The 19975-nt window shown below is 58.9% G+C and overlaps 2 protein-coding genes across 4 annotated transcripts in view; one reads left to right on the top strand and one right to left on the bottom strand.

Annotated features, from left to right (window-relative positions):
* The first annotated feature begins 426 nt into the window (after positions 1-426).
* THAP3 (THAP domain containing 3) lies at positions 427-7405 on the top strand. 3 transcript variants are annotated; one of them, XM_059057402.2, is made up of 6 exons: positions 448-588; positions 998-1063; positions 3130-3322; positions 5953-6015; positions 6352-6456; positions 6691-7405. In XM_059057402.2, exons 2-6 carry the CDS (start codon positions 1047-1049, stop codon positions 6949-6951), a joined length of 639 nt encoding a protein of 212 aa, XP_058913385.1. In that variant the 5' UTR covers positions 448-588; positions 998-1046; the 3' UTR covers positions 6952-7405. The 3 variants fall into 3 exon arrangements, with proteins under 3 accessions (XP_058913377.1, XP_058913385.1, XP_058913368.1); XM_059057394.2 differs by lacking the exon at positions 998-1063 and having other exon boundaries at positions 427-588; XM_059057385.2 differs by lacking the exon at positions 998-1063 and having other exon boundaries at positions 465-588; positions 6352-7405.
* A 578-nt stretch (positions 7406-7983) lies between these two features.
* Positions 7984-19975, bottom strand: part of DNAJC11 (DnaJ heat shock protein family (Hsp40) member C11) — a 75454-nt gene continuing 63462 nt past the window's right edge. Inside the window, exons 8-16 of the mRNA XM_059057360.2 lie at positions 19013-19202; positions 18421-18506; positions 17997-18113; positions 12836-12991; positions 11578-11647; positions 10799-10856; positions 10525-10667; positions 9708-9837; positions 7984-9289 (exon numbers count right to left, since the gene is read on the bottom strand). Of these exons, the coding sequence (XP_058913343.1) occupies positions 9264-9289; positions 9708-9837; positions 10525-10667; positions 10799-10856; positions 11578-11647; positions 12836-12991; positions 17997-18113; positions 18421-18506; positions 19013-19202 (976 nt within the window). The 3' untranslated portion in view covers positions 7984-9263. The remainder of the gene's footprint in view (positions 9290-9707; positions 9838-10524; positions 10668-10798; positions 10857-11577; positions 11648-12835; positions 12992-17996; positions 18114-18420; positions 18507-19012; positions 19203-19975) is intronic.

Raw genomic sequence — 19975 nt, 5'->3', positions numbered from 1 at the left:
TGCCAAAATGTGTGAATCAACACCTCTGAAAATCTTGAAAATACTGGCCTAAGTGGGTGGTTAGCCTTGTCCAAGACTGTGGGTGGGTGTGAGGCTCTAAAGCAACGAGGTGAAGGTGACGGGCTTCAGCGAACTGGGGTGAAACCTGCACCGGCCAGCCCAGTTGGGGGTGTTGGGCCTGAGTTGGGCCCAGAAGCACCCCTTCACGCGGGTCGCGGGCACTGCGCGGGCACTCTGCTCCACGGAGCAGAGCCCTGCTCGCCTTCACTCGCCAGCCTCCTTGCTCGCCCCGCCCCGCCCCGCCCCGCCCCCTCTGGAGGCCCCTCCTCTCCTACTGCCCACGCCCCGTTCTAGGCGCTGCCGCGCCCGGCAGGCCCCGCCCCAACCGCTCGCTCCACCTCCACTGGCCAGTCCCTCCCCGTCCCATGACCCCGCCCCTCCTGGCGTCCCTGCCCCTCCCTCAGGCCCTGCCGCCGCCATCATTGTTAGGGGCAGCCGGGCCTGGTGTCTGGAGATGCCGAAGTCGTGCGCGGCCCGGCAGTGCTGCAACCGCTACAGCAATCGCAGGAAGCAGCTCACCTTCCACCGGTGAGGGGCGGGGGCGCCGGGGGGCGCGGGGGCCTGCCTCTCCCGGGCCGGCGGCCGCGGCCGCCGCCGGAGCCCCAGGCCTGGGGCGCGGTGGGTGGGGCCGCTGGGGCCGCTGCCCGGCCCCTGGGAGGCCCGAGGGCGTGCGGCTGAGCTCTTCGCGGAGGGGCGGCGTCCCGGGGACCGGCGAGGTCCCAGCCCGGGAAGCCCGGCGCCGCCTCGGCCGCCTGGGCGTGCGGGGAGGCGGTCGGAGAGGCTGAGTAACCTGCCCTCCGGCGCACAGCCTCCCGCCGGTCCGGGGAGCCGCGCGCGGGGGAGGCCGTGGCGGGCCTGGGGCGCGCTCAGCGCTGCGCCCCTTCGGTTACTTGGTGTGCGTGCCCTCCGTGGCCCGGGGACTGTATCTCGTTCTCAGATGCTGCCCGGAACGTAGTAGGTGTTCTGTATTTACTGCGTGATGAGCGATGCTGACGTCTCTCAGGTGTGCGGTGCTCACATCTCCGGGCCTCATGCCGGGAAGGAAGGGTGGGGAGGAGGAATGAGAAAGTTTCAGCGGGTGGGCGCGCGGCGCTGGGACCTCGGGCTCTGCGGGAGCCCCGGGAGGACGACGGAGCTTTTGGAGTCAGTCCCTGCGCGCCCGGCGCGCCCCGCCTGCCGGGCCGGCCGAGTGAACGGCCTCCTGCCCATCGGTCGAGTGTCGCACGCTTTCTTTTAGGTTCCAGCCACGGCACCTTCGTCTGCCCTGTTCAGAGCGGGACTCCAAAGGGCTGCCGCTCTTCTGTCTCCACTTCCTCTCCTCCTGTTAGCGTTTTCTTTTTCGAAGTGAATGTGTGTCTTGAGATGTATGTAACACACAGACGGAAAAGTGCACAAGTCATGAGCACGCAGCCCGACCAGTTTAACAAAGTGAACAGCAGTCCCTAGGAGACCCCGACCGCTCCCCTTTCCAGCCCCTCGTCCTCCCAGTGCCCAAGGGTGAGGCGGACTGCTTTGGCCTGTCTGGAACCTCACTGAATGGAATCACAGGCTGTACTTTTTCCTGTGCTTTGCTTACATTGTGCCTGTGAGCCCTCCACGTTGCTGGCAGCAGCAGCTCATCCTTTTCATTGCTGCAGACTGTTTTAGGAAGGTGCTTACCAGAATTGATTTGTTCTACAGTTGAAGGGCATTTGGGTGCCTCTCTTCTTTGGCCATTACGGGCAGCACATGGCTCTGGGCGTTGCTGCTGGGTCTTCCCTTCCAGCACCTGTGTCCATAGGTGTCAGCCGGGGGTGTGCCTGGCGGGGTGGCGTTGCCAGTCAGACTCTCACTCCCACAGAGGAGCTCTGTCTTGTCCCCAGCGGCCCTTATGATGCCACGTGTGCAGTGGTGCATCCTCCTCTTGAATTGATATCTCTGCAGCCCGTGACACAACTGACTGCTGACGCCCTGAGACCCCCTCCCAGCTGGCTTCTGGGACACCTCTCGGCCTCTTGCTTTGTCACAGTGGCCCTCCTGAGTCCGCTTGGCTGGATCATTGGTTGTGGCTCATTTCCAACAGCAGACAAGACGTTGGAGCACTTCAGGGCTAGGGCCGCGCCCCGTCCTGTCCCGGTCCATACTCGCTCCCCGGGGTGCCCGTCTCACTCAGGCTTATGGCTCTGCCACCCTTACCTGGGCACGGGCTCACAGTGACATCTCCAGACACGCATGTCCACCTGCCACCACCCGTTCAGCACTCGGACGTGCAAACGGCACCTCACATTTAACATCTGACGTATCAAACCAAACTGCGGACCCCCCAAAGCTGCCCCTCCCACTCCCCCGCAGTCTTAGTACCGGAAACTCCCTCCTTCTCTGCTTCACGGCCCACGGGCAAACCTTACCGCCTGGTTTTCACGGTACGTCCCAGATCTGCCCGCTCCTCACCCCCTCCTGCTGACAGCCTGATCCCCGCCACCTGGGGCCCTCCTACAGCAGCCAGGGCAGACTCACCTGTCACCCTCTGCCAGAGCCTCGCGGAAAGCCGCTTCTGCCCGAGGCCGGGCCCCCCGACACTCCTACGCCGGCCGGGCCTTCGCGCTCCCTCTTCCTTCTGACACCGCACGGCTCTGTCCCGCCTCCTGCAGCCTCTGCCCCGATGCCACCTCTCAGGTGGCCTTCCCCGACCACTTCCTGCTCGTTATTCCTGCACAGTCCGTGTCTGTTTGGTGTGTGCCGCCGTCTCCCGGTTCTAGATTGTAGGCTCCGTGAGGGCGGGGCTGTCTCTTCCACTCCTGCTTCCCCAGCACCGGAGCCGGAATGGAGGCCCATCTGGCGGCCTAGCTGGCAGATGTGGCTCGGGGAGCAGCTTGCTTGGGCTCTTTGGCCACGTTCACGGTCTCAGGATGCCGCCAACAGCCACGACGGAAGCTTCCCAAAGTAGATGTGGTTTAACAGGACGAGGCTACTGAATTTTCCAGGTTGTCCAGTAAAATGACGTGTGGGAATGTCAAAGGCCCCTGGGACCGTGAGGTGGTGCTGCGCTCAGTGCCGCGAATCCCTCGCGCCTCCTTGCTGTGCCCCCAGGTTCCCGTTCAGCCGCCCGGAGCTGCTGAAGGAATGGGTGCTGAACATCGGCCGGGGCGACTTCGAGCCCAAGCAGCACACGGTCATCTGCTCCGAGCACTTCCGGCCCGAGTGCTTCAGCGCCTTTGGGAATCGCAAGAACCTGAAGCACAACGCGGTGCCCACGGTGTTCGCCTTCCAGGGCCCCCCACAGGTGCGCGCGGCCGCGGGGCCCGGCGGTGGGTTGGGCGCAGGGCGCACGTGTCGTTTGCCGGGACAGCAGAGGCCGAGGACCGCAGCCGGGCCAGCGCTGGCAGGCCCGGAGCCCAGCAGGCCCTGCCCTGTGCTTTAGGGAATTTGCAATTTTTTTTTTTTTTTTTTTTTTTTTTTTGCTGTATGCGGGCCTCTCACTGCTGTGGCCTCTCCCGTTGCGGAGCACAGGCTCCGGACGCGCAGGCCCAGCGGCCATGGCTCACGGGCTTAGGTGCTCCGCGGCATGTGGGATCTTCCCGGACCGGGGCACGAACCTGCGTCCCCTGCATCGGCAGGCGGATTCTCAACCACTGCGCCACCAGGGAAGCCCGGGAATTTGCAATTTAAAGCTGCTTTAAAAATAAGTCACGGGCTTCCCTGGTGGCGCAGTGGTTGAGAGTCCGCCTGCTGATGCAGGAGACACGGGTTCGTGCCCCGGTCCGGGAAGATCCCACATGCCGCGGAGCGGCTGGGCCCGTGAGCCATGGCCGCTGAGCCTGCGCGTCCGGAGCCTGTGCTCTGCAACGGGAGAGGCCACAACAGTGAGAGGCCCACGTACCACAAAAATTAAAAAAAAAAAAAAAGTCACGCTTCACAACAAATGCCGAGGAAGCAGCCGACGGGCCAGGTTGCCGAGAGCTCGGTCCTTCCTGTGTTTCACTTTGGCCTCATGTGGGCTCGAGGGCGGCGAGGACCTTACCGGCCGCGCCGCACTCCTCGCCCGCCTCTAGCTCGTTGCCGGCCCGGGCTCGGGGGGCCTGTGGCCGAGGACCTGCCACCCGGCAGGTCCCCGTTAAGGTCGTCCTGTGGCTGCTCTGCGCCGGCTCACAGCCCTGTCCGGGGCACAGCAGGACGGTGCCGGCGGAGCGCTGGTGGGGACGGGCACAGCGGGGCGGGGACTTGGGCGCACTCCAGAGCAGCAGCAGCTCAGGCTGGTTGGAGGGCGCGGGGGCCAGGTGGTGCAGGGTGGGCTTGCACAGGTGGTAGGTTTTTGGGCGAGGCCCATGGGCAGGGACACGGCTTTGGAAGGTCCCTCTGGCTGGCAGCTGGTTCGGAGTTCACTGTGGCATCGCAGGTGAGGGCAGTCACAGTGGCCTGAGCCAAAGGTGGGTGCTGCGATACGAGGGGGATGGAGCGGGCCGACTTTGCAGCCCTGGTGGGCTGAGAGGGAGGTGGTCCGCCAGAGCAGGGCTCTAGACCCCCGGGGACCGGGGGTCCCGGGTTCCCTATGGAAACGGCCCCGTGCACGTTGAGTTTGGCTTCCCGATGGGACGCCGAGGAGGACGTGTCTGGTGGGGCAGGATGTGTGGGTCTGGCTCAGGAGGGCTCAGGGCAGCACAGTTGGAGCTCGAAGCCGTGAGGGGATCATATAGCGAATCATAGTAAATCCTTACCGTGCACCCAGTCTCAGAGGGAGGGCGCGAGCGGGGCACCCCCTGGATCCTGGGAGGCCGAGTGGCCGTAGAGCACACGCGAGACCCGCAGGTACGCGTGCTGGTTTGTTTTTATCGGGATCGGGAGGGAGGGAGCTGAAGGGAGCCCTGAGTTCCAGGGTGCGGGCAGGGACAGGCGGCCGTTTGCCACTTGCCGGCAAACGCGCCCGGAGCGCCGTGCTCGCCCTTCCCTCTGCCCGGTCTCTCGGCCTCCCCTCCCCAAGTCCGGCCTCCCGAGGCCCGTAGCAGCCCCGCTGCCGTCCTTCCAGCCCTGCCCCTCGCTCTCTCTGGCACCTGTGAGCACCTGCCCCAGTGGAGGCTCCGTGCGAGCCGGGCTCTGCTCCGCTGCTTTTATTGCCGACGTCCAGGACGTTGCCCGGCACCAAGTCGGTGCTTAGTGCAGGAGGTTTTGGTGTTTCCTTTTAAACGTGGGAGGCCTTTCATTATACATATACATTTCATTGTGGTAAGAACTTACCTCGAGATCTGTCCTCTAATACACTTTTAAAAGTGCACAGCACAGTGCGCTACAGTATCATTGACCATAGGCACAGATGTCGTACCTCGGGGCTCTAGGACTTACTCATCTTGCTGACCTGAAACGTATGTCCGCTGGTGAGGAAGCCCCAGCCCGTCCCGTTCAGTCCGTGTGATTACTGTCACACATCTGTGGTAAACTGCTTGCCCTGAAGTCAGCGATTACAGGTTAGCAGCGGGGGGTGGGTGGGTGGGGAGGGGTGGGGCACCTCCGGTGCCTGGGGGTGGGGAGAGTTGTTTCTGGCCCCCGCAGCCCCAGCTCGGCTCTGATGAGGTCTGGGGGCTGCAGGCTTTGAGCTGCATGTTTCCCACTACGCGGCTGCCACTCTGAGTCACCTGCTGTGCGCCTTGAAGAGTGCCAGGCCCTGGGGCAACACGTATAAATCAGATGGGTCCCTGGCTCCACCCGGCCTCTGCCCCGAGATTGGGAACATCTTCGGAGAAGGAATGGAGCCGGGGATGGTGAGAGGAGAGCTGGGCTGGGTTCAGGGCGCAGTTTACTTGAGCCTCAGCCGGCGGAGCGTGAGGACAAAGACGCACGAGGCCTGACGCGGGCTCTCGGGGCGCGGACCTCCTGCCCGTACCCCGGGGCCCGTCTGCAGCAGCCCCGTGTCTCTTGCAGCTGGTGAGGGAGAACACAGACCCTGCCGGCCCGAGTGGAGATGCTGCCTCTGAGAAGGGAAAGGTGAGTCTGCCCTGCTGGTCACCGAGCGCTCGGACTGCGCCGCTGCACCTGCCCGCCAGGCTGGCCCGCTGGCTTTGGATTCTCTCGTTTCCCAGAAAAGGGAAAGCCAGAGCCTCCCGTGCCGCCTTCTTCCTGTTCGGTATCGAGCAGTGGCAGCTGGTCGCGTCTGGCCTCTGCTCCGTGTCTGAGGGTCTGACCCCAGGCCGTGGAGGAGGCTGGCTGTTCTGCAGGCGCCCCGGGTGGTGTGCGGGGACCACCGGCGGGACAGACGAGTAACAGCTGGGGAGGACCCGCTTCTGTGCCAGTCAGTGGCCGCCTCTGCCCTGTCGTTCCCAGGTCCTCCCTGAGACGGGGGCCGGGGAGGGTGGCCCAGGGAGGAAGGTGGACACGACGCTCGAAGCGCCGCAGCTGCCCCCGGACGCTGGAGGCCCCGGAGCACAGGTGAGGCCGGGCCAGGTGCGAAGGCAACTCGTGGCTGGTCTCAGCTCGAGGGGATTTGCTTCAAACAGAAGGAAGAAAACGTGCCAGAACCAGAGCACCACGACGTGTAGCCTGGGTTCAGACCTCACCTGTGAACTTAGCTGCGACTGGGCAGCTCTGGGCTTCGGGAGGGCTTGGGGAAGTGCGTCCTGGCGCCCTGGCCGCTGCTTGTCTCTCACTGACCTCTGTCCTCAGGTCCCGCCACACAGACCGGAAGCCACTGGGGTCCCTGGTCAGCCGGCCGGCCCCACGCAGCCGTCCGATCACAGCTATGCCCTTTTGGACTTAGACGCTCTGAAAAAAAAACTCTTCCTGACGCTAAAGGAAAATGAAAAGCTCCGCAGGCGCCTGAAGGCGCAGAGGCTGGTGATGAGGAAGATGTCCGGTCGCCTGCGTGCCTGCGGCGTGGGGCAGCCGGGACTCCAGGCCAGGCTGTGGCCGGGGCAGCAGAGCTGAGCCCGCGGCTGCGCCTTCTCCGCCGAGCCGCCGGGAGGAGGGGCCGTGGTCTCAGGGCTCGGGCTCGGGCCGTGGGCGGACCTTTCAGTCCTGCCCTGACATTCGGCCGGCGCCACCTCGTGTGGAGTGTAGTGGCCTCGGGCTGGGGGGGCGGGGCCGTGGGCACTACCCCGTGGTTCTCCCTCCAGCGCCAGCTGGGCGAGCGTCCTCGGAAGCACGGCCTGAGGAGCCGTCCTGGGCCGACCCTCCCCAAAGGGGAGGAAGCGCGTTTCCTTGAGGGGCAGCTGGGCCCAGGGGGGCCGTAGGGCGCTGGCAGTCTCCAAGGCAGCGAGTGGCCCCGTCGCCTGGACGGCCGGCTCTCTAAGTGGCTGAGGCTGAGGCTTCTGTCCTGGGAGCGCCTCCCTGCCCGGCCAGGTGTGCGTGAGCAGCATAATAAAGTGTGTTCCTATGCCGCGCCGAGCGCCGCCTCCTTTATTCAAAAACAAGGGAGCGCCGGTTTGAGGTTCCCTCTCCTGCCGTGCCTGCCTGCTTCCTGTTGAGGAGCCAGCAGGGCATGACCACCTTTTTTTATTTTTTGCGGTACGCGGGCCTCTCACTGTTGTGGCCTCTCCCGTTGCGGAGCACAGGCTCCGGACGCGCAGGCGCAGCGGCCACGGCTCACGGGCCCAGCCGCTCCGCGGCACGTGGGATCCTCCCGGACCGGGGCAGGAACCTGCGTCTCCTGCATCGGCAGGCGGACTCGCAACCACTGCGCCCCCGGGGAAGCCCCATGACGACCTCTGACTACCAAAAAAAGGTGCCTTTAGTTAAAGAAAACAGGAATCCTAGCCTGTGTGATCTCCTAAGTTGGACTCTGTTTCTCAGGCAAATGTGTGACACAGAAAACTGATCCGCAGCTTCAAGTTAAGCCTCGTGGTTCCAACCGTGCTTTGAACCGTAGGCATAAGGGTGGAACGAGGCCTGTGAGGAGGGGACACGTCCCTCACCCCGCCCACTCCTGAAGCGAACACAGACGCATGGAAACACTGCCCCTGGCTTTCAGGAAAGGTTTATTGTGGCAAGAGTGTCCCCTGTATAGTGACCCGCCCGCCGGGCAGGGACACAGGCTGCGGCCGAGGCCCGACTCCGCTAACGCGACGGTTATTGCATGATGTACGTTCAGAGCAGCAGCTCGCAGGAAACCTTTTTAGAGTGGAGATAAATAGTACAGACCTGGACAACCTGAACTGAGTTTTAAAAGTGGAGGGAGGGGGTTATGAGTGATTTCTCCGGTACCAACGTCAGGAGTGAAGCCTGATTTTGACGGGAGCTGCGGGGAGGCTGTCAGAACCAGCAGCCGCCGGGCCTCTGCTCCTCCGGTAACTGTTCACAGGCCAGGCTGTGCAGGAGGCTCCCGGTCCTGAAATATTCTGCATCCACAACAGAGGCAAGTGAAGGTGGGGGGGTCCTGGGAGCAGACACCCAAAAAGAGGTCCCGGTGAGGAAGAGCTGGACTGGCCGGGCGTGGGAGCAGCCGCGCCGCCTGCCGGAGCCCCACGTCCCCTTCTCCTGAACTCCGCGCTCCAGTGGGGCTGAGCGGGGCGGGGCGGGAGGCATCGCGTTTTCCCGAGAGGACACGGGTGGCTCCCGGGACCCGGAGTGCCACCCTCGGTCCCAAGCCAGGTGCCAGTGAATGGCTTGAGTTCTGGAAGGGGAAAAAAAGAGACTAATTTCCAAAACCATTTGTTCTCAGATAAAAAGCAGATTTATAAACCCACACAATCCTCTCCAGATTCACTTAGTGATATTTCAGCAGGTAAAGGTGGTTTTCAGGAAGCTGACCGAACAGATGCTCACTTGATTTGGAGATTCTGCTCGTAGGGACTCCTTCCTTCCATTTCATTTTCCACGTTCAGTGTGGATTTCAGGAAAAGTAGTTCACAGTCCTGTGCGTGAGGGCAAGGTGTTCATAAGTACCTCACGGCAGACCAAGAGCTACTGGGGGTTGCAGCCGGCACATGTGCTGAGGAACCTGGGGAGGGACCCGGAGGCTCCAGGGGCCCAGGGCCCTTCCTGGCAGGACATGATCCTTGGGAATAGACACGGGCCGTGCTGTGGTTCCGGTCCAGGTGGGGCTGCCTCAGTCCTACCTACAGCACCCGGAAAGCGGGGTGCCTGCGGGTCCCTTCGCATAATTGCTACAGTGCCACCTTCTACAGAAATACAAAATAACACACATCTGACGTCTGGAGTTTTTTTCCTGCTTCCAAATTGGTAGACTCCCAGGGGAAGGTTTTTCTGTAGCCTCGTTTAAATCTGGTTTCTCAAGCAGTTTATCCATCAGTATCAATTCTGTGAGCTGTAAAAGAAAAGACAAACTCAGGGCGTCTGAAGGCAACTGCTTCCACGCCTTCTTTCCACTTCGGGGGTTTGGCCATCACCAGACCGGAGGCTGCTAGCCTGCAGCTGAGCAGAGTACAAGCTGCTGAGAATCGTCTGGTTCAGGCACACAAGCGAGCAGCTGCGTCTGCTTCCTACGCAGCCACCCGCGCTGCGGTTAGTTTCCAAGCACAGAGCTCACTCCAATCCCACCTGGGAGAGGGCCGACCGCTCCCTCGGGGCGTCGCTTCCCGGCTCTGGGCAGGTCGCGATGCCCGATCCTCCTGCTCCCCGGCAGAGGACAGAGGGAAGGCGCTCGTCGCCCCTCACCCGGAGCTCCCCGAGGGCCTCCCGAGGCCCGGGCACAGGGCGGGTGACGGCCAGGGGCAGCCACTCACACTGCTTTGGTATCCGGAGCGTCTCGCTGTCGAGCGCCATCACCTGATGCAGGACACCTCGGAACTGGTAAAGCACTTTCAGGTTCTTCTCTTCGCCCACACACGGGTCATAGAACCCAGGCAGCCCGGCCTGTAACGAGCAGACAGATCCTCTCACTCGAGGCGGTGGTTTAAAGCCCAGCAGCACTGCCGCCACCTGGAGGAGCAGCGTGGAAGGGCCTGGACTCGCCCTCGGGAGCGGCCCGCGGAAGGTGCACACTTGCGAGCTTGAGGAAAAGAAACGAGAATTTCAAAAAGCTGCCTATTGAGTCCTAGACCTCGCCCTCCCAGTAGGCCCCTCCTGCCACACTAATGGCACCTCCGTGTTCACAGAAGCCCCGCCGAGGTGGGGAGACCAGCAGCCTGTTCAGGGAGCGAGGGCTCTTTGGCCTGAGCTCCTCTGCGCTGTAACTCGCCCCCATCACCCACGCCCCAGGCCCCACGGCGAGCCTCAAACGTGCTAGGGCGACCTCACGCCCCTTCTGGAATGAGGCAAGGCATAGGCGGAGTGTGTGCTCCTGGGGGCAGGAGGTATGCTTTGCTTGCTGGTGTACCTGGCGCACGGTAGGGGCTCAATGATACCTGGCAACGAACAGATGAACAAATGAAGTCAAAGGCTGCAGTGTGGCTATAACTCGGGTGCTGGGCAGCGCCCCGCAGTGAGCGCGGCAGCACGCGAGGTTCCGCTGCAGTGAAACGGCCCCTTCGAGGGGCCGCCGTCCGTCCCTCTTCCCCAGACGCCCTTCGTGTTTGAAGCCCGGGGCCCCCGAGCGCCCACCTTGGAGGCCTCGGTGAGGATGAGCTTGGAGTCCTTCACCAGGCACTGCAGGGGCACAGTCACGTCAATCACCTTCACCTTCTCGCTCTTCTTGCTCTTGTCGCTGACGAACTTCCCGTACCAGGCGTTGACGATGATGAGCCCTGAGGACGGGCCCGGTCAGAGTGGGGCGGCCGAGGCGGGCAGCCCCCTGGCGCAGCCGGGCTGCAGGGCCCACACGCTCCTGTGAGACCCCAGTGCCCACCCCGTCCCCGAAGAGGCCAGGCCTCCTCACCCATTCTGGACTCTTCGGCCTCGATTATTCTTCGGACAGATTCCTGCATCAGCTGAACCTGCAAAGAACAAGGATGCCACCCTCAGGGCCTCCCTGGGCTCCACCTCTGTTGAGGGCCACGGCCGCGAGCCCGGTGCCTGTCAGCCCTGCCCCGTCCACTGTCCATTTCTCCTGGACATCGCTGCTATCCTAGGTCATGGAGAAACAATTCACTCAAAGGGAAGAAAGCGGACAATCCCCACCACTTAAAAAAACCCTCTTATGGGACTTCTCTGGTGGCGCAGCGGTTAAGAACCCGCCTGCCGATGCAGGGGACACGGGTTCCAGCCCTGGTCTGGGAAGATCCCACATGCCGCGGAGCGACTAAGCCCGTGCGCCACAACTACTGAGCCTGCGCTCTAGAGCCCACGAGCCACAACTACTGAAGCCCGCGCACCTAGAGCCCGTGCTCCGCAACAAGAGAAGCCACTGCAATGAGAAGCCCGTACACCGCAAAGAAGAGCAGGCCCGCTCTCCACGACTAGAGAAAGCCCGCGCGCAGCAACCAAGACCCAATGCAGCCAAAAAAAAGACTCAATGACCAAGGAAGTTGTTGGGGAAGAAAAGCCCGAGACCTGAGGCCCCTGAGACCAGCATCCGGGGTGAAGCACTTCCCCCCACAGCCCTGGCTTAAGAAGCATGGGCTAGAAAAGAGCGGCCTGTGCTCTGCAGGACGGGCAGAACAGTCCCAGATGCCACAGAGCAAAGGACCTACAAGGTGACGGTGATGCAGCACTTACAGCAGCTTCTGCCTCTTGTTTCTTCTGCAGGATGTCGGTGGCTGTACTTTCCCTTTGCTTCTCCAGCTCCCTAGTGCAAGAAAAAGAAGCCGCACGCGAGGAGCGCGGCGTTAGCGGCAGAGAGACAATAGGGCCCCTGGCTGGACCTGCGCCTGCAAACAGCCTGTGATCTTCCTGCGCTCCCCGTGCTAGAACTTTAAACAGTATTCCCAAGACGAGCGCAAGTCAATCTGTTCATCGCAGGCCTGTGCGGCTTCCCTGTTGTCCCCAGACGGCTCCCCCCGACCTCTTCCGCACACGGGAAACCCAGCACTGTGGGAGGAGGGCTCCGCGCAGCAAGAATCGCAGGAAAGGGGTCAGGGACACCGCGCGCGCTACCTTAGATACACCCGTGTGCTCCGCTAGGGCAGCACGTGCCTGTCCGTCAGACGTGACCCTATGGACAGGGACACCGCGTGCGCTACCTTAGATACACCCGTGTGCTCCGCTCGGCAGCACGTGCCTGTCCCGTCAGACGTGACCCTTTGGACAGGGACACCGTGCGCTACCTTAGATACACCCGTGTGCTCCGCTAGGGCAGCACGTGCCTGTCCGTCAGACGTGACCCAGCACGTTCTCTGCTCCGAGCCTGGAGTCTCCTGAGGCATTAGGACCCTGAGCTCTAATGAGTCAAAGGCCGGAGGGGCCCCAAGAGGAGAGTCATGGCTTTCTCCCAGATTCTCTAAGCTCAACGAGTTATTAAATTAGATCATTATAAAGTAAAAAATCTAAACCACCTCTCAGATTTAATGTTATGCTAATGGATTATCTATAAGAAACTGCAAAGTAAATTATATCTCGATGACTTCTAAGACTACAGTTAACGCATGCCATGTATGTAAGAACTCAGAACCCAATCTTCTTGAATTCAGTGCCAGGAAAAGAAATGGTTAGAATGAGAAAAAGGAAAGCTTTTCATTTCTGTGGTCATGGTTTTATAGCCCCAGTAGTTTTGTAAACTAACTCGAATTCTTTCTGAAAGTAGGAAATGTGGGTTAACAGTAGTACTACTATGAACTAACAGCAAGAACTAGTTAACGTCTACTGAGGACGGGTTACGGACCAGACACCACGGTAATAAGCGCTGGCCGCGGGGCGACGCGTGTAATCTCCCTCAGAGCCCTGTGGGGTACAGGCCCCGTCGCCCCCACGCTACGGGTGGGGAAGCCGGGCGCCGAGTGCGGCTCGGCGGCGTCCCCGCCACGCGCTGTGGCCTCACCTCTCCTTCTGGGCCCTGAGGTAGGGCTGGATGACCAGCCTGTGCAGAGCAAAGTAGAGCACGAGGGGCCCCACGGTGGCGTAGAACACGGCGCTGGGGAGCAGCTGGTCCGTCAGGTGGATGGGGAAGAAGTAGGTCTGACTGGCCCTGTTCAACCTGAAAACAGAACAAAGCCGAACACCCACATGAGTCAGGTTCCCCGGGGAGGGAATGGGGTCTCAGCCCCAGGCAGAGAGCCGCTCAGTGCACAGGACTCCAGGAGGAGGAGGAGGAGAGTCTGATGCTTCCACGTCCACCCCCGGGTGGTCGGTCCCCCGCCCCGAGGTTTAGCCTCTGGATCCGATGTCAGGGAGGGAAGAAAGGTCTCACTACTTGCTGACCACAAACAACAGACCAACGCGCCCCAGCAAAGTAACCGTGGCCTGAGGAGATGGGAGTGGCCGCTCCTCCGGGGGAACTTTCTGCTTTCAGAACTCCTGGACCAGCCACCCCACAGACATCAACTGTAAACTCTGGATCACACACAACAAACACCTTCAGGGACTGGATGGCAACCAAGGGCAGAAGACCGGGAGCCGCACTGGTGAATTTCCGGATAGTTGTTTAAAAACAGCTTTTAGCCTGAGGGCAATTCTCAGTCTGTACCATATGGATTATTAAAACTGGAAAGAAATCTGCAGTCCTATTGGACTGAAGAACCAGACCTCAGAGTTTGGGGCAACCATTGCAGCTGGGCAGAGGGGGTCCCCCGAAAGGAAAGTCCCAGGTTCTGTGTATAAATGTGCCACAGGCCTCCAGCCGACCTCTGCTCTACCAGCGGCCGCCACACAGGTGAGTCCGAGCTTGCAGTCTGACTTCGGCCAAGTTAATGACCTTCTAAAAGGGAAAAAAGACAACTGCCTTTTGGAAAAACGTAACAGAAAACAGAATGTCTACAATGTATTGTTCGCAATACCAAGAATACAATACCGACTCTACGCTAAGTAACAGATACAACGAGAGAAAAAGAAAACGAACAGAGACCGACCCCAGATGACCCAGATGTTGGAACCAGCAGATAGGATTTTAAAGCAACTATTTTAACTCTGCTCGAAGACATAAAGTATTCACTGATGATTGAACAGCAGACTGGAGATGAGAGAAGAGTCAGTGAATTTATAGATTAATATAAACGATCCAATATGAAGACAAAGAGAAAAAGGACTGACAGCGAATGGGCAGAGCCTCAGAAACGTGTGACGCAACATCCAGAGGTTTAACACACGAGTAATTAGGGCCCCAGAGAGGAGAGGATGGGGCAGATATTTAATATTAAATATTTAATATTTAAAGAATTAAATGCCCTACAAGGTACAAATTTGATAATTTTACAAAAATACATACATAAATTTACAGATGCAAGAAATTTAGCAAACCCCAAGCAGCATAAATACAACAAAACCACATGTAGGTCAGCAGTCAACGTGCTGAGAAACAGAAGTAAAAAAGTTGAGTAGCCAGGAAAAAAAACAAAAAAACCACACAAATTACATGCAGGGTATGATTCAAATGACCAACAACTTGTCAGGAACAAAGGGAGCCAGAAGATGGCAGAACACCTTGAGAGTAAGAGCTCTGTTAACCCGGAATTCTCTACCCAGTGATGGGACACTGCGTTAATGAAAGCAACTCCAGAACTGATGGACACTCAAAACTAAAACAAGAACTCAAACAACCCAATAATAAAACAGACAAAAGATGTGAATAGAGATGTCACTAAAAAAAAGATACGGATGTCAAATAAGCACATGAAAAGATGCTCAGTATCTTAGACATGAGGGAAATGCAAATCAAGACCACAACGGGATACACCTATACATCTGCTAAAACGCCCGACGCTAAAAAAAAACCGACCCTACCAAGGGCTGGGGAGGATGTGAAGCAACGAATTCTTGGAGCTGCTGATGGGAAAGTGAGATGAAGCTGCTACTCTGGAACACAGCCTGGTGCTTTCTTATAAAGATCACGAATCAATGAAATAGAAAACAGATAAACAGGGGCTTCCCTGGCGGCACAGTGGTTGAGAATCCTCCTGCCAATGCAGGGTACACGGGAAGATCCTGCACGCCGCGGAGCAACTAAGCCCGTGCGCCACAGCTACGGAGCCTGCGCTCTAGAGCCTGCGAGCCACAACTACTGAGCCCAAGTGCCACAACTACCGAAGCCTACGAACCTAGAGCCCGTGCTCCACAATAAGAGAAGCCACTGCAATGAGAAGCCCGCGCACCTCAATTTAAAGGAGCCCCCGCTCGCCGTGACTAGGGAAAGCCTGCGCAGCAACGATGACCCAAATAAATAAATCGTTTATTTATTTAAAAAAAGAAAAAAGAAAACAGATAAACAGAGAAAATGAAGGAATGCAAAAGCTGGTTCCTTGACAAGTGAAGTGCCTTAGCTAGACGGATTCAGAAAAAGGTAGAAAACACAAAGTAGCAACGTTAGGAATGAAGAGACGTCATCTATAAATCACTGCGGACATTAAAAAGATAAGGGGGTAGTAAGAGCAGCTTCATGCTAACAGATTTGACACAGATGAAATGGACAAATCCCTCGAAAAACACAAATTAACAAAACTGACACTGGATGAAACAGAGTAAATCCTAAGAGTTCTCATCACAAGGAAAATTTTTTTTTCTATTTCTTTAATTCTGTATCTATATGAGATGGTAGATGGTCACTACACGTACTGTGATAATCGTTTCATGACGTATGTAAGTCGAATCATTTTTCTGTATACCTTACGTTTATATAATGCTGTATTGTCAGTTATATCTCAATAAACTGGAAGAAAAAAAGATGAAACAGAAACTCGGAAAAGCCCTATATTTATAAAATAAATTGAATTCACTATCAAAAATACTCCTACAGAGAAAATTCAGGCTCAGCTGATTTCACTGGTAAATTCTATGAAATATAGGAAAAAAAATACCATTCTTACACAAATTCTTTCAGAAAATAGAGGAGGGAACAATTCCTAACTCATTTTATCAGGCTGGCATAACTCAGTCCAAAACCTGACAAATATATAATAAAAAGAAAATTATAATCAGCATCCCTTAAAAATATAGATTCAAAAATTCTTAGTAAGAGAACAGCAAATCAAATCAAGCAATATACAAAAAGTATTATATGTCATGATCCAGTGGAATTTTCCTCCACAATTTTCCTGTAAGGCTGGTTGAACGTTCAGCAATTACCGTGATTCACCAGATAAACAGAACATTAAAGTTAGCAACTGCTGAACTGAGGTGCCTTCTGGTAAAACTTCGGTTTATTTACCAATACAATTTGGACAATTCAGCCTGTTGATAACAGGAAACTGGGCTGAAGTGAAAATGTTTCTTTCCAAAGAGGCAGGGTGGCATCCTTGGGCTAAGAATTCATTTCAGGTCACGTCACGTAGCATCTGCAGCGGAGGAGTGTTTAAGGCAGACGCGGAGTCGCAGAGACCTGTGCTCAGTGGGGGTCCCAGCGTGGGGGCGGGGAGAGGAAGGGACTGGGATGCAGGGGGCCGGGCAGCTCCCGTGCCCTTTATTAAACCGCGGGCGTCCTCAAATCTCATCTGAGAGGAGGGGCGCCTGATGCCAGCTCTGGCCTCAGCTCCGCAGCCGAGCCGCGGTCCGCTTCCTCTCGCTCCCCGAGTCCCTCTTCAGTGCCAGGCTGTGTTCCAGGCGGCAGGAGGACAGAGAATAACGAAACGCACTAAGTTAAAGCGCGTCCGCTGAGGGCCAGCGGGGGCTGGGGGGCCTGTCAGGTGGAGATGGGTGCGATGGAGGACCATAAAGAGGACAGAGGGCAAGCGGACGGTCTGGGGTGAGGTGAGGCCGCTACGTTTTCACAGGGCGACGAGGGCAGTTAGGTGACACGCACAGAGAGCGGAGGGCGCCGAAGGCACCAGCCAGCCGCGTGGTTACCGGGGACTGAGGAGCAGCAGATGCGAAGCCCGGACGCAGAAGCAGGCCCCGCGTGGCTGGGGTGGGGCGACCGGCGGGCAGAGCGGGGAGTGAGAGGCCAGGTCGCGGGGGGTCCTGAGGACTCCGGCTTTTGCCCTGAGTCGAGGGAGTCGCTGAGGGCTTTAAGCAGGAGGCTGACATACACTGGCTTGGATTTTAAAAGACCGTCTGTGTGGAGAGCAGTGTCCCAAGGGTGAAGGAGATCGGTCAGGAGGACACTAGTAATTCCACGAGACGGTGGCCGCAGAGGTTGTGGGAAACGGTCAGACTGAGGACGTGCTTTCAGACGAGAGCCGAGAGGATTCCGGGATACATTCAGTTCGGAGTGTGGGGAAAGGGTGGTGAAGGTGAGCTCCAGGGCTCTGGACAGAACCACCGGAAAGATGGAGCGCTGAGCACTGAGGTGGGAGACTCCAGACACGGCAGGCCCTGAAGGGCCGTGTGACCGAGGACAGGGGGAGGGCCGGGACTGGAGATGTGGCGTGGGGATGCTGGGACGTATCTGAGGAGAGGTTTGGGGAAGGACGAGGGCTCTACGAGCTGGAGGTCTGGGGGGAGGGGGGAGGGCCAAGCTGGAGCTAGAACTGTGAACGTCCCCGGAGCCCGACGCTCCTGAAGCCAGGATGTCGGATCAGACCACCGGGGGCTGAGGCTAGGCCGACCAGGGCCCGACAGTGGGCCTCTGCTTAGAGGCAACCAGCCAGTCAGGTGAAGCCAGAGGCAGCTCGGCAAGGCAGGCAGGCAGGCAGGCAGGGGGAGACAGGGTCTGTGTGCAGGTGGGAAGGATCGGGTAGAGAGAACCCGAAGCTGCTGCGCCGGTGACCACGCAGTACACGTCACACCGTGAGGGCCGCAGCCAGGTGACAGAGCGGGCGTGCGGCTCCCGCACCCGGGCCATCGGGGAGGCAGAGGGTAGTAAGAGACAGGCGGGGCGGAAGACGGGCCGGAGCCACAGGGAGGGTCTCTGAGGCAGAGACTCAGACCTCACTGAGCGAACGTCGGGCTTCTGGACTCCTGGACATTTGCTTACACACCCCAGACAGAAGCGACCGCATCTCTAAGAACAGAATCACAAAGCAAAGTCTCTTTCTTCCTCAATGTAGGTAAAGCCCAGGTGAGTTACAAGGTGCCAGATGATCCCTGGCCAGAAAGACTTGAGTTCAACATACTTGACTTTGAGAGAAACGCCCTGTGGGACTCCAACGCTGACAGCTGCGCCTAAAACGCTGTGCCTGGAGATCTTCCTCTCCGCTCCGTACTCCACCACCGCCCCGAAGAAGCCTGCCCTGCAGGAGCAGATCGCAGTGAGCAAGCAAGGGCCCCTCCGCTCCCGATCCCTCCTGGGTCCCTCCCGGTCACCACGGGCAAGAGTCACTCAGGCCAGAGGCCAGGGCCCCTACCCCCAATTCCCTCTTGGCCTCCCAACCAGCCACAGGGAGGACGTTCACCACTGACCCCTGGGTCAATGAACAGAAGAGAGTCAGGGCAGCGGACCCTGGGCACGACTGCAGGTACCTTACCGCAACCCGCGCCACCGCCAGAAACCCCTACACAGACCAAGCGCGCTCCCGCGCCGGCCCGGCCAGGACTCACTTCAGGGATCCTTTCACGCGAGTCTGATCGTCATCCTGGAATTTGTGCTGATAGCTGATCAGCGCGAAGGAGTGAGGGATTCCAAGCTGGGGAGACACGGAGGGAAGAAAGAAGGCGGGTGAGACGGAAATAAGCAGGGCTGTCCCGTCCCACAAAGTGTGTGAAAACTTGCCAGTAGCCAATGTTTAAAAACTGGGAGACTTCAAACACAAGCCATCTCCTGACTCCCCCTGGGAAACAGAAAGTCCTGCACAGCGAGCCACGTCCTCACAGGGCAGCGGCCGCCCGCTCCCGCCCGGCCAGCGTGGCCCCTGAGCGCACGGCTCTGCTGAGGGCCGCTTGCTGACCGCGGCCTCTCCCACCCCGAGTCGGTGGGCTTCGATCGCCAGAAAGGAGGAAAAGGCCTTTTGCTTTAGGGCAGTTGGAACACAGCTCCCGTGGGGGCCTGAGAACAAGTGTTTCAGCTCCCGAGTGTGGGTGGACAGAGCCCGCCCTTCGGCCCTGGGGGCGCTGGATTTGGGGCTGAGCAGGGGGCGGGCGGTCAGGGGCCCACAGAGGGGCCGGAGGAGGGTCCCCCTGGCGCCGTCCTCACCTGCAGGGCCACAGTGAAGTGGCTGGTCTTGGTGTCCCGGACGATGCTGGTGTTCATGGCCGACTGGATGCCCCAGCGCCACTGCAGGTAGCCCACCGTGCTCTTGTCCAGGTTCCGGGCCAGGACGGTGGTAAGGCCAGGCCGGATGCCACGGGATGAAAACTGCAGAGCACAGTTTGTCGTCACAAAGCTGGGGGGGGGACACACAGAGAGAAAGGGTCCTGGATGACAGTGGCCACAGCCGTGCTTGGCCCCATCCTCTCCGCCAGCCCACACGCTGCTCTCCATCACTCCCACGGCTCCCTGCCCGCGATCCGGGGACTCTGTCCGGTCATCCACCCGCCGAGTGGCACTCCCCACCCCCATCCCACTCCAACTTCAGCTACAGCCAAAGAAGCACCTGCATGTCTGCGCTCCTAAACCAGCAGATCCAATCCTGTCGCGAGTCAGAGCCACCTGCGGGGGTTCCCAAGCTTGGCTGCACGCTGGACTCACCTGGCGAATCTGAAAACACCGACGGTCGGCTCCTGCCCCCAGGTGTGCTGATTTACAGACCCGGTGTGGGAAAAGCTAGCCAGGTGACACAAACGTGCAGCCAGTCTTGAGAAGCCCTCATCCAGGGCCCACCCCAGACCAGTGAAGTCATTCTTTTTGGGTGGGGGCCCAGGCGTCAGTGCAGTTTTCAAAGCTGCCCTTCCATCCTGATGTGCACCCAGGGCTGCAAAGTATTGACCGAAAACTACTGGAGAAGCTAGCAAACCAACCCCGTAAGGTCTCTGAAGTTGACTTCCGAGGGAGTCAGCCCCATCTTCTGGATAAAAAGGGGTATTTCACTTCAACAGCAAAGGAACTCACAGCACTTCACTCAAGCCGCTCAAAGACGAGCGAACAGCTTGCCTCCAGCGAACAGCCGTCATACACTAGATGCCTGTTTCCTTCCTATGCTCTGGAGGCCTCGCTTGT

This window comes from Kogia breviceps, chromosome 1, assembly GCF_026419965.1.
Source record: "Kogia breviceps isolate mKogBre1 chromosome 1, mKogBre1 haplotype 1, whole genome shotgun sequence".
Taxonomy (NCBI): Eukaryota; Metazoa; Chordata; class Mammalia; order Artiodactyla; family Physeteridae; genus Kogia; species Kogia breviceps.
This window is presented reverse-complemented; position numbering and strand designations above follow the sequence as displayed.

Coding starts and splice junctions, on each gene's coding strand:
- THAP3 (XM_059057385.2), top strand. CDS start 515: ATGCCGAAGTCGTGCGCGGCCCGGCAGTGCTGCAACCGCTACAGCAAT. Junction 3,323..5,952: donor CCTTCCAGGGCCCCCCACAG/GTGCGCGCGGCC, acceptor TGTCTCTTGCAG/CTGGTGAGGGAGAACACAGA. Junction 6,016..6,351: donor CTGCCTCTGAGAAGGGAAAG/GTGAGTCTGCCC, acceptor TGTCGTTCCCAG/GTCCTCCCTGAGACGGGGGC.